The sequence below is a fragment of the Dermacentor variabilis genome, chromosome 4 (genome assembly GCF_050947875.1).
Source record: "Dermacentor variabilis isolate Ectoservices chromosome 4, ASM5094787v1, whole genome shotgun sequence".
Classification (NCBI taxonomy): Eukaryota; Metazoa; Arthropoda; class Arachnida; order Ixodida; family Ixodidae; genus Dermacentor; species Dermacentor variabilis.
Window position 1 is genome coordinate 69,371,972 of NC_134571.1, and position 12,695 is coordinate 69,384,666.

General features: G+C 44.5%; 1 protein-coding gene across 1 annotated transcript in view; it reads right to left on the bottom strand.

Annotated features, from left to right (window-relative positions):
• The window catches only part of LOC142579327 (uncharacterized), a 38,645-nt gene extending 32,561 nt beyond the window's left edge, over positions 1–6,084 (bottom strand). The window contains exon 1 of the mRNA XM_075689397.1: positions 5,631–6,084. Coding sequence (XP_075545512.1) covers positions 5,631–5,633 — 3 coding nt within the window. The 5' untranslated portion in view covers positions 5,634–6,084. The remainder of the gene's footprint in view (positions 1–5,630) is intronic.
• Positions 6,085–12,695: the final 6,611 nt, after the last annotated feature.

A 12,695-nucleotide genomic window follows, 5' to 3' on the forward strand; every position in this document is an offset into this window, starting at 1 on the left:
CTACGTGGTCCCCCTTTTCGGCGCCTCCACCCCTTGTATGGTTTAGCACACGCCGTTGGCGGCTCATCCAAACTTTGAAATAGCTGTGCTCTGCCCCTCTGCAACAAACTATGCTCCTCACTCGACCCTCCCGCGCTCTTTTTTTCTTTTAAGTAAGTGCATCCAGGGAGATACACACTCCTTTCCTCCAACGCGTGATAAACAGAGAAGCACTTTACCAAGAATAACGTTTTATTGACTTACAAAACAAATTCTTTAAGGAAATGTTCTGTATAACAGTTCATGAGGCAGGACACAGCCACCGCACCATAACACAAGTTTAATGGATCAAATTTTGCGTGACAACAGCTATCAAAAAAGTTTGTCCAAACGTGCAGTCTGCCTTAAACAAAAATCACGAACTTAATTTCTGGGCAAAATAATATCGGAGGTTTTTAGAGTCGAACGCTTAGAAATCCCAGAGTGCATAAAGTCGTCAAACACATCGAAATACACAAGAAAACGCTCCTTTCACCGCTCTCAGTGTCTAGCGCTCGTTTTCAGCCTACGAAGCTGACTCTGGGTAAAAAAAAATGGCGCAGTCTTGAACTCCCAAGACCCAGAAATGACAATCATGCGTTAGCGTTACTTTAATTTTTTACAAGTATTTATAAACGTGCACTAGTCAACACTTGTTTTCTTACTGGAACATTTGTTGAATTCAGTTTATTAGGCATAGATTGTTGCTTCTACATCAACCGTTTAGCAAGCTTCCAGGCATATTTGGTGTTTCTCGTACGTGGTCCACTTGCACTTAGTGCGCCATTGTATATAGAAAATCTTGGCTAATAAATATGCACTACCTGTTCACAGTATCAGAACAAATACATCAAGCGTGTTGGATGTAGTGCATGGATCGACAAAATGCACGATCGTGTATTGAGGATAACTTGCACAATGTGGTCACTGCCTTTCAGGCCTCAAAAGCGAACACCACTTTAATTTCTTATCACTAAAATAGGCTACCCACATTGAATACATAAAATAGGCCGTTGTTTGTGAACATATTATAGCGCCTATTGAGGCCTCTATAGGGCATAAAATGAGATTTAGGGGGCCCGTTATAGGGGCCTAAAATCCACATTTTAGTGCCTAGAAATCCGGTCTCTACTCATATCACTTCCATTGTATTCTTTGCAAATTTGCGCGAAGATTGTCATTATAGGCTGCAAAACTTTAAAATATGAGAGTAAGCGCTGATGAGCTTTGTTCTTGTTTATTCTTTTTTTGTGTGTGTGAGTGTGTGTAATCGGACCATCGGTATTCCGCAGGTTCATACTGCTGCCACCGGGAGTTCACACGTATTTAGATGTCTGATTTCAATATATATTTCACTTCTCGATATAATATTTATCCATATTTTTTATACATCGCAAATAACTTGTGTCCTTTTTCTGCACCTGTTCGTGCGGAGAAAGCGCAATGCTTCCAAGAAGCGCAGCGTTTTTTTTTTCTTTAGTAGCATTTCTGGTTTTGCAATATAAGTTCGTGGGCTCTCAAGAAGCTTCCACTTCAAACATGGTCATTTCGTACAGAAGTGACCATGAAAAGGAAGCCTGCAGACATGATCGCGCATAAGTCGGTGGTCTAAACGTGCCTAGCAGTTTCCGCGCCAAATTAAGATTTTCGTAAGGTTCCGGGCGGCTGTGGCTACCACGAGAATAATAATCGATGCTATCACAAAGATCTTAAATCATTTTTTCTTGAAAAAAGTATGTTGGCCCATCGTGTACTCTACACCGTGCCAATTTTGCGATTTCGTTCCTGCTCTCCTTCAGCATTGCAACAGTTCCCGTAGTTCGTGTTCGAAGCAAGAACACCGGCAGAGAGGAAACACGTGTGTCTAAGCCGCTGGCTATTAATAAACGCGTAAGTCCTGCATAAACGAAAAGTATGAACGCGGAATGCATCCTTGAAGGGATGTAAATTCGACGCTTTATCGGAACTCGTAAAATGCTACCGCATGGTATCTATCACCTGTAGTGCGACAGGCAAGGAAATGAATAAAAAAAAAGGACAAAGTAAACATGGCAGCTTTTCCCGCTTTGGTGCGACCCAAAAGCGCGTGTTGCGAGTTAACGCCGGCTTGAAGGAAAACCAAAGGCCGAATGTCTACATGTGCCCCGCGCCGTAACGACGGCCTTGAATGACGACTGCGATGGCGTTATCTCAAGACAATCTATAGCCAGCGTCGAAGACGTGGTCTGCCGCCTCTTGCATAAGGGCGGAGAGGGCTGACGGCCATAACGGTGCGGCCGTATAGCCGTTAGCTTTAGGAATGCCTCGCGCACCGCCACCGTAGCGGTCTGACAGGCCATGATTTTCCCGTTTTCTTGCTGCTGCATTGTGGGCAGCACATGGAACTCGTAAGGGGTTATTCTATTTCTTCATTTCTTACAATCTGCAGCTAGAGCGCAAGGCGCTGGCGATCACCTGTTGCATAACGGGTGGCAGCTGACGCCACAATGGTGGAGCTGTATGGCCGTTAGCTTTGAAATGCGTAGCGTCGGAGTTTTCTTTCTTTTTTCTCTCTCGTTTTTGTTCACGAGCGGAATGTGCGAGGAAATGGTCATACCAGATAATGGCACCGGCTGCGCCTTGTGAGATGGGGAAAATAAAGATTTCACGCTACTCTTATCAAGCTGGAATCGAAATTCGACGGCAAAACTCTTTCGCAGTGTTTTAGAGGTGATAATCATGAGGCAAGGATATAATTTGTATAGAAAACTTAAAAGGCACATTGCTAAATGAACAAGAGGCAAAAGAAACACGAAGCCAACAAAATACCGCGAACGTGCAAACGAAGTACGGAACGCTGCTAGCGCTTTTTACTTTCCAACAGGGCCTATGTTTCTGTCGTTTTGACGGGGTGCTATGAACAGCACAAAAAAAAAAAAAATGTATGGGAGGTGGTTTTACTTGTTACGCTTACCTTTGGAAGCAGGATGATTAAAATGCGCGCATCGCGACTTGGATGTCACACACAATGTGTTTTATAATTATGAGCTAACGTGAAAAACCTGTGAAAAAAGTCAGCAAGGGTTGCGTTTCTATTAGTACGTTTTTCTACGGCCGTTTCCAACACGGCATTATTTGAAACACTTGATGTAACGCGTCCCCATAATATAGATAGACAGAGCGCATGAATCTGGATTATTTTGCCGGGTCATTTATTGTTTAAAGATATCTAAACCTTGTTTTCATGAACAGCTGCATATACTTGTGCTTCTCGCATAAAAATTCGTGGGCGGAAAAAGTAAATGTACTTATGTAAGGTTCTATAAACCACAGTAGAAAGAGCCCAATATCAAGAAAAAGCACCAACACATAACGTTTTGCACACAGCCCGACATGTCAAAAGACATGACGGTTTTGATAGAAATCTACAATGAACAATATCTTATTCAAACTTCTAAGGGAGTTTCTAATTACAATAATTCGGATAACGGGATGTTTGTCAGGTTATGAAACTGAAGACGATGAAGCAGAAAAAGTCAGAGTTAGAGCGAAAGATTTGTTTCTACAGCGACGCTTTTGATGTGTTCAATATAATCAGCCCCAATGCCTATAGTAGCTCATCAGGTAACCCACCTCGGCCATTCGGCTGACCGATTTGTAGCCAAGTGACCTTGCTGCCTCGAAATCAGCTATGCACGTCCGTGACGCACACGTAAAACTGGTAATGCTCTAAGCTTTTGTCAGGAGTGTTCATTCAAGGGCCGGCTGTCTACATTCACGAATACTCACGAAGAGAACAGAAATGAAGATGTGATTAAGATGTAATGTTTTTATGACACAACGTGTAATAGTAAACTTATATTTTATTATCGTTCCAAAAGACTCAAAAACCACGCACTGACATGTCTTTCCATCTCTAATCAACGCTTCATGTATAACCAATGCTGCCATATTTAATTTGATCGCTAGCTCCTATTCCAAACATTTAGAAGAGGAGATTTAATTGTGACCCACCTGCAACATAAGCTTAACAAAAATTATTCGTTCCGCTTTCTAATCATTTCGTATAAGGCAGAGTTGCATACAAAGATTAGTACATTTTCTTACTAAAATGAATTCGATTAACATTCGTTTACTGTAATGATCCCTTTGGCTGCTCAATTATTAGGTCACCTATTTGGATGGGAACGCTAGCGATTCCTCCAAAGAGGGCTCAAAGCAGCCGTACAATATAGTAGTCTTCTCTCCACTGTCACCGTCTCTATGTTTTGATGGTAGCACACATTTTGTCGGCGAGCAGCGTCCACTTGAAATTGGGTGTACGTGCGGTAACATAATCGTATAGACAAGCTTCGTGTTTGAAAACAAGAAACCAATGGCGCCACAAGCGCGCAGACGCATAGAGAGAATAAAAAAAAAATACTGTTTGCCATTTCTTGTCGAGGCATTTCAATTCATGGCCGCAGTAATCTGTAGCTTAGCTTTTCTATTTCCTTTTTCTCTTTTTCTTTCTTTTTTTCTTTTCCTTTTTTTTTTTTGCTGCACGACGATATAAGACTCAGGGCCAATAGAACCCCACGTGCCTGCCAGAACCAGCAGGTTCGCGGTAGGCAACAGTAGCAAGCTATCTGTGCGACGCCATGGCCTGGAGCATATTTATAAGCACGCTTTCTTTCCCCACAGTATTCAACTTTAAGATTTTGCACGAATAAGTCATACACGATAACATGATTCGCCATCGGAAATTTTAATTAGTGTGAATCTTGTTAAAGTACAAATATACTGATCACTAGAAAATAGCTTTAAAATACTTTCGCGCGCACAGGTGAATAGTTAAAGTCGTTTTACCCAAAACTGGAGACAGACAGAGCCCTTCTCAATGCGCTATAGATATGTGGTTCGCAAAGATTCAAAGGTACACTTCGCAAAGTAATGTATTACCGTAGGCACCGAAAAGAAATCGATAACAGCAGTAAACAACAACGGATACTTAAGCCGGGTTCCGAGAACCATTTCGTTAGACTCCAAGGCCCTAAGGCGTCTTTTGTCGGAATAACGTTAACCCAAATGAAGTGATCAATTTTAGCATGCTTTTCTAGACACAAATGCAGTTTTAAGTAATCTCGAAAGGTGTGCGGCCAGCTCTGCGATTCGGCATAACCAAAGACCTCGTTTGAACAATATGTTTATTATCACGTGCTCATTTTACATTTTCTTAAGTTGCAGACGAATGGCGTATGACAGCTTACAGGATTAATTACTAATGCGTTGGGAAAATCCGGTTTACAGCAAATAGTGTCAATTGGTTTCTGGGCGTTTCTCGCATAATAATTCTTTCTCTTCAGCTGAACGGACCGCATGGATCGATTATTTCGATTGGAGCACGACCGCAGACGAATGTTCTCGGGCGACACCCACTTCGATGCCGAACGTAACGCCGGAAACGAAAAAAAAATGCTAATGACTCAAATTTGCTAACAGCGACTGTGAGTGTGCTAATGTGGTGCAAAGAAGGTTACGCGACCAGGACAGGAAGAGGAACTGTCGGTTCGCGGCGGCGATGGTGATCGCGGACCGTGGGGCCGCAGCATCCAGGCCGCGATATGGGAAGGAGCAACGGAGGCTCTACTCACCATGGTGCTTGTCTTGCCGACGACTGCGGCGACTCTGTCGCGGACCACGTCAATCCACAGAGAAAGGATGGGAGAGGATGAGGGCAGCAGGAATCAAGACACGTCACACGTCGTTACTGGTGGTTGTCGAGAACTGGTGGAGAGGGGAAGGGGAGGATCCTAATAAGAGAAGGAGGGAGCGCTGAAGAGGGGGGAGAGAGAAAGTGGGCCGAATGGTTGGTGTGGCGGCGGATTCTATTTCAGTCCGGGAGCTACGGTATGCAAATTAGGCGCCCAACGGTATCCCTCTCGCGAATTGCACGACGCTGGGCACGTTGTCGCAGCGATGGCAGGCGGTCGGGCAAGCAGGCAGGCAGGCGGGCAGGCAGGCAGGCAGGCGGCAAGGGAACAACACACAAACGTCTTGTACGGCGAGCGAGCGCGTGTGCAAGCCGCCCTGCTGCTGCCGAGAGTCGAGAACGCGCTAAAGGAAGGTTGCCCCAGTCGCAAGTGGGTTTTATACGACCGGTGCTCGCATGACCTAGTGGCCTGCCCAGTTGGTCACGTGGCGTCTAGGAAGACATTCTCGCGGAGAGCGCGCCGGGAGAAAGCAGCCAATGTCCCCAACCTTCCCCCACCGCCTCCTCTCTCCGGAACGTGGGAACGTGTGCGGGGCGAAAGCGCGCCCGCGGAGCACGTATTCGACTCGTAGGGATTCGCCCTTCTTGGCAAACAGAAAGTGACAAGTGGTGCATGTTTACTTCACTAGCTCCGAGCACGACGTGTCTTGGGAAGGGACTCTATAAGTGACCGGTAGAGGGTGCTTCCTTCGCCAGCGGTAAGGATTGGGCTGTGTTTACTTGATTCGCTAAAGGGAATCTAAACGAGAAAATTAAGTGGAGCTGTATTCGTAACTTGCGCTTCTATAATACGAAAAAGTCCCCCTTACCGTGACAGGAGGCTTTATAAGCCAGAACAGACGCAAAAAACGTAAGATTGGTGGCGACGCCACCGGGAAGTTCTCGCACTACCTCGTCGTGAGGTCATAGATTTCGACGGCGCCTGCTGTGCCTAGCTTATTTACTGTCGGTAGTGAGTGGCTACATCGTAGTTGAAGGTAGCTACAGACTGAACTTGGAGAGTTTCGAGAATCTTTACTGAGCCACAGTGGATAATTACGAAAAAGTACTCTGAAATTATGACATCACACCGACGTACGGGCACTAGAGTTCCGGCGCGAAATTTTGTCTATGCAGGGCAGGTGCCTCAGTGCTAAATATACAAACTCGACACTAAATACATTAGAATAAACTTAAAAGAAACATCACCGGTGAAGCACAAGAAGAAAGAAGACAGTGCTTAGGGAACGTGATAAATAAGGCTCGGTAAGCCATTCCCTCCAGCGTTTTAGTTATGAGCAGAGGTCGAGCGCTAACTTCAAGATAAAGGAATTGGCGAAGAATCTCGAGTGGTTCATGGGATTCAGTGTTGTTATCCGCCATAAGGTCTAGAAAAATCTGTAATTCTAAATTTAGAATAAATAATTCTAACTGCTTGCCTTTGATATACGTGTTACCTGTCGTAGTTTATCGCTCTATGACCAACTAATCAACAGTGGCTTGGCACTTTTGGCCATAATTAGGCCTCTTGCAACACGAAACACCGAATTCGTCATTCATCATTGAATGCATGTCAGTTTTGTAATGCTGCATGTAATATTAGGGTTCTAAGAAGCGTATTCAAGTTTTCAGTTGATAAATGCAAATTATATAAGTAGTTTTCTATTTGGCGGTGTCTTGCAATCCTTATACCTGAAGAAACAGTTTGCGAAATACGCAAGGACGTTATCTACGTGTCACTCCAAGCAAAGACTGTTTGGATTGTTTCCCCTAGGTACATTCACCTTCTGATGTACTTTAATACGGATGGTTACAGCGTATGCTCAAGTGACATCTGCTTGTTGTGCTGTTCTGTAAGAGTTAATTTAGTGTTAGCATATATACAGAATTAGAGCATGTTATATAGATTTGAGATCTGTACATTTTGATCGCGCGATTGTGAAATTTTAGGAAGTAACGCATGATCATCATTCTTGCAGAGACGTCTTTAATCTGCAAAAAAAAAAGGCAGTGGCATCAGCAAACTGCCCAGAGACACACCATATGTGACTGAAAGAGCGTCAATGTTGCCAGATCAAATTAACATGGGCTTGATTCGCTAAGTAGCACTTAGTTCGTTAAGTTAAGATATTGTAGGGGGGGGGGGATACCTTTATGTTCCATACTTATTGCGGTGGATAAATCATTACCTTTTTACTTAATTCTCCATATAGGAAAGGCGCACAATCACTGCTGTTGATTTGTCACGAGAACCACTTGCGACCAGACGGAAGGTTACCTGTCGTCGCAAATCAAGAGAACCTGTGTAGTGAAATATGCACTGTAATAAATCTAAAGTGTAGTTCCAGGGTCCTCACATTATTTCGTGAGCTGGGTATGGAGTGTTTGGGTGCCGTCATTTTGGCAGCTTTCCATCTGGTGCACCTTGCATTTTATGTTCATTCAGTATCTGTGATAGCAGAACTCTTGGCCGCTAAGTCCTGGCGCTCACACAAGCCATGAAAACTAAGCATTTTTACGGACCTTTAGCAGCAATAGTCAGAAGCCTCATTCAACCGCTGATTTGGCTATTGCGCTAATCCATGCGTAACGAAAAGCTAAGCTGAATGGAAGCTGCTATGTTGCGCCCCAGGCCTGCAGGATGAGCTCGAACTCCGATTTGGCTGTTTGTTGGAGTCAAGTCTTTTATGTTTCAGTAAGGTTAACATTTCTTTTTGCAAATAATTACGCTCTGTACATTCATGCGAAGAGGCTGAGTAGGGCTTGTGGCTGCGCCAGTGAAAGCAGGAAGGGCTCTGTGAACCGCAGGTGGACTATTTATATGTTTGAAGCAATTTCGTTTCATCAGATTTTATACACTTGGTCATGTCCTTGGGATATGATGTGTAACTATCCAGCCAAAGTCTTAGTTGTGGTTTTCTCTACATTGCAGCGGTTGCATCCTAAAGAATGCACGTTCTAGTGAAATGATTGCCGACAAGACAACCTGTAGCTAGTAACCTGCTCTTTCTCTGCCTCGGAATCGCAAGTGGAATGCAGCGTGCTGCTAGACTTTCAAGCGTTCTACTCTAATATTCTATCGGCTATGTGGGCTTGATGGCCCACAAAAATCAGTTGCAAACCTTACCTGAGCGGTCTGGGAAAGCCTCTTTGAAAATAAATTCAGTGATAAGTATTTATTTCGCCTCCGTGAATCTGTGGCCGTTGCAGTAACAAAAACAAAGCTTGTTAAGGGCCGGAGACAAGAGAACACATCCAGCCGCGGGATTCGTAAATGTCTCGCCCACGGGGAATGCTAACTGTTCAGTGGCAGGAGTGAAGTCATCAGCATGCATTCCGTGTTGCAGAGTAGTCAGTAACCAAGAACAAGACTGCTTAGCTTTTGTGATCTGACGAAAAGTGGATTTACGATACGGCATGGACGATGGCCCATTCGGATGAAATGATGTTTGTGTAGCGTCGCGAAGCACATTTTATTCAACCTCTCCCAGACTATACCACCGCTCTCGCCGATGAATCTCGCAGAATCATGGTAAAAAGCAACTTTCTCTGATCATCTATCAGTAAAGCAACAATTATAATACCTGATCGGGACGGGGCTCAAACTCTGGACCTTTTGATTCCAATATTAGCGTTCCATTTACCATGGAAGCTCATGAGTGCCAACATGTGCACCAGAAGAGGTACTTACCTTGTAAAGCGCGGGCTGCATGCCGGAGAAGCGTAACTACAACGTAGTGTGGGGCGGCCAATGTTACCCCTGTCAAATCGGCACTTTCGAGCACGCTGGAGTCAATGCAGATTGAGCGCTGCTACGCCATTTTTATACACACTTGACTTCGAACATGTTATCTTCACTCGGTCTTACTTATGTTTCGCTTGAAAAGTTCGATGAGGATCGATTTCACTGATAATCAAATCCGCGGAAATCTTAAGTAACACGAAATATTGTTTTACTAGCAACGCAGGCACTTGTCAACCTGTAGTGGAGAACAAAGCATAAAGACCATCCACTAATGGAGATGAGGTGGAGGAAGATAATCTTTTATGCAGAATTTCAAAGTACATAGCGTACCTTGAAAGCATAAGTTGAATAAGTTGAAGGCAATTAACGGTCAAACTCTGCGCAAAGTACATACCGGTGGTGTTGTGGCCAACATGTCTCTTTTCAAACCCTATTCTTCTATCGACAGGCCAAACAGTATGATTTAAAAGCAGCCGAAAAATAAGATAGCAGTACTTGCCATGTTGTTAAAGCCAGCTGCTTACAGAGGTTGGTAGCCATTTCCTTTCATGTTTCTTGTCTCCTAAGCTTTTTAAGCATGAAACGCTTTTAGATCCCGTTGTCGGCGACCGTCAAGTGACCTTGATCCAAAAGCCAGAGCCGTTATCCGGGCTATCAAACGAGAAAATACAAGTTGAGAGAACAAAACGAGATCCTCCAGGAAACCAGTCAAATCTTAAGTGCGTTCTCTGGACCCCAACCCTTTGTACAGGACCGCATTAAATACTCTAGTTACTGCCCAAACAAGTTACCAAAAAATGTTGCTTCCGACTTCCTAATGTTTCACAATATCACTCGAGCTGTAACTTCTGGTACGTTAAAGTTTTATTAGTCATTTCCAATAGCGACGATCAAAAGCCTGATACAGGGTACTATGCATTCATTGTCATCTTTCAGCACTGAGACAGCGTTGTCTGTGCTCTTTTGAACGTCAGCGGTCCATTAGTTCCGGGGCGCGAGTTCTGCGTCACTTCGAGAGATGGCGCCACGCTGCGTGGCGCCATCGTGGTGCTTCAGACGCTTTTCCTCTCCTAGCTGGGCAGTGTGCTCTTTTCGCCGCATGTCGCGCCGCCTTTCGCCAGTTTTCTTCTAGATGGACAGCGTCCATATGGACCAGTGTGGCGTGGTGTGGTGCGGTACGGTGTGGTGTGTGTGTGTAGGGGGGGGGGGGTTGTCGTTGCGAACATACACTACACTCATTCTAAGATTGTGGATAGTATCATCTCCAACCAATCCGATTTGCCAGTTGCCATTTCATGCTTGCATCTACTCTCAATTATGGGAGAGACAGCAATTTCTTTCGCGTGGCCTAGATGATTACTAGGAAAATATTCCTCCAATCTGTCATCTCTCTTTCAAGCAAATTTGCGTTGTAAATGCTGCATTAGTCATATCAAGGTCGTATCTCGAACAAATGTATTTAATTACTACGCGCTAATAGAAGACGATGAAATATTGTATTTAGCGGGACGCACCCACAAGCGGCCACTGCTGACGCGATGACGACGATTTGCTTTGCTGGATGTTGGCTGGCTTCCATCTTGGCTAGTGCTTGTTGCCCTTGTAAATACACCCTGTAAATAGTTTCGCTACTGTGCTTTCCCGTTAATATATGACGAGTTGAAGGCACTTAAAAGTAAGCTGATACGCCAGTGCCTGCAAGAAAGGTGCATCGCTGTTCATGCCAACTTGAGTGGCTCCTTTAAGCGTGTTCCTTGTTTGTGCATTCTGCTAGCTCAGAGTGCCAAGGTTGATATGCTATTCATCGCCATGACACAGCCTAGCCCGTCTAAATTTATAGCAGACAGTGAAGTAGAGTCTCCAGAAAAAAAAATGTGAATAATTTTCAGACGCCAGCGTCAAGCTACACGTAGCGAGAATTATCGCATGCCGCGCGCAATTAGATAACGTCACCTTTATTACTGCCCCGCTAAGTAGGAAAACATCTGTCAACGAGACTTTCCCGCTTCCTGACGATAACATGGTTACAAGTGCGTAGTGAAACATCGTACCATTTCTTTCCTGAATAACGAAAAGTAATTACATAACTTTAACGGCCGTTGTTCAGTGGCAATAATTTCTTTCTCACGCCCGAAATTCATGTTACTGCATAGTAGGGGTTGTTGTGAGTACAAAACTTGAGAACTACGAGCTGTTTCTATGGCGTCACTCCGTAGAACAAAAAAAGCTAACGGGATTTGACTGATTATTTCCACGTTTCTCAACAAACCCGTTGTGCCGTCTAAATAAAACTTCACCTAAATAAGTGAAAGCCTGATGGACGTCGCCTGCGTCACGAACAGACAACCTGTCGCGGAGTCTATGCCAGCACTGCGTGTCGTTCTCTTCGCTCTTGGAGATGACTGTCAGGATTTAAACGATTCAATTTTTGCGAGCGACCTCCTTGTACTCGTCCTTGAATGAATTTCCTTTGTTTGCGGAAGTCACTTCGCGAGTACTTCGCTCAGCCAACTGACTAGCAACTGAATGAAGCACATCAATATCGAAACTCCATCATGCGGGAACATTTAGGCTCTACGTATTATTCCTAAATTTTTTATATTGACGAATAGGCGATATCTCGAGCTCACGAATTGGAAGCTATTAACACTTAACTGTATGAGTTTGCAAATATACGTTGTTATTTTGTCGCAGGGGTATCAGACGGATCGTTATGCCTTTATTTGAAAGCACGTGCTTAGTACCAGATGATGTCGTGCCTGATATTTGACATGTCATATGCCTCGGTTTTGTGAGCAGCGGCAGGCGCTCTCCTACACCGTCGTTAATCTTAATTACTGTCACAAAACATGTTGGTGTGGCGCGCCGTAATTACTCTCCTCTTCTTCCTTCGTATTTTGTGCCCCTTCGCACATAACCTAAATCTAAGGAATGTGACGAACGATCGAACTGGCGGAAATTGGCGCCGGTGTTGGAGAGGGAAGGCTAATATGGTCTGGCCCGGATAATGAGAGCAGGTGAACGCTACGCCGACAAGACAATGAAGACTGGTCTTGGTAATAATAGGCAATGAGGTCGGCCAGTTAGCGGTGAGATATCGAGGAAGATCTAAGCACCATGAAGCTGACAAAGGAGCGGATAGGGGGCCAACAGCACCCAAGAAACATGTAAGTGAGCTGACAAAGGAATCATTACACAGTATAAAGCGTATGGCGCTGGAAT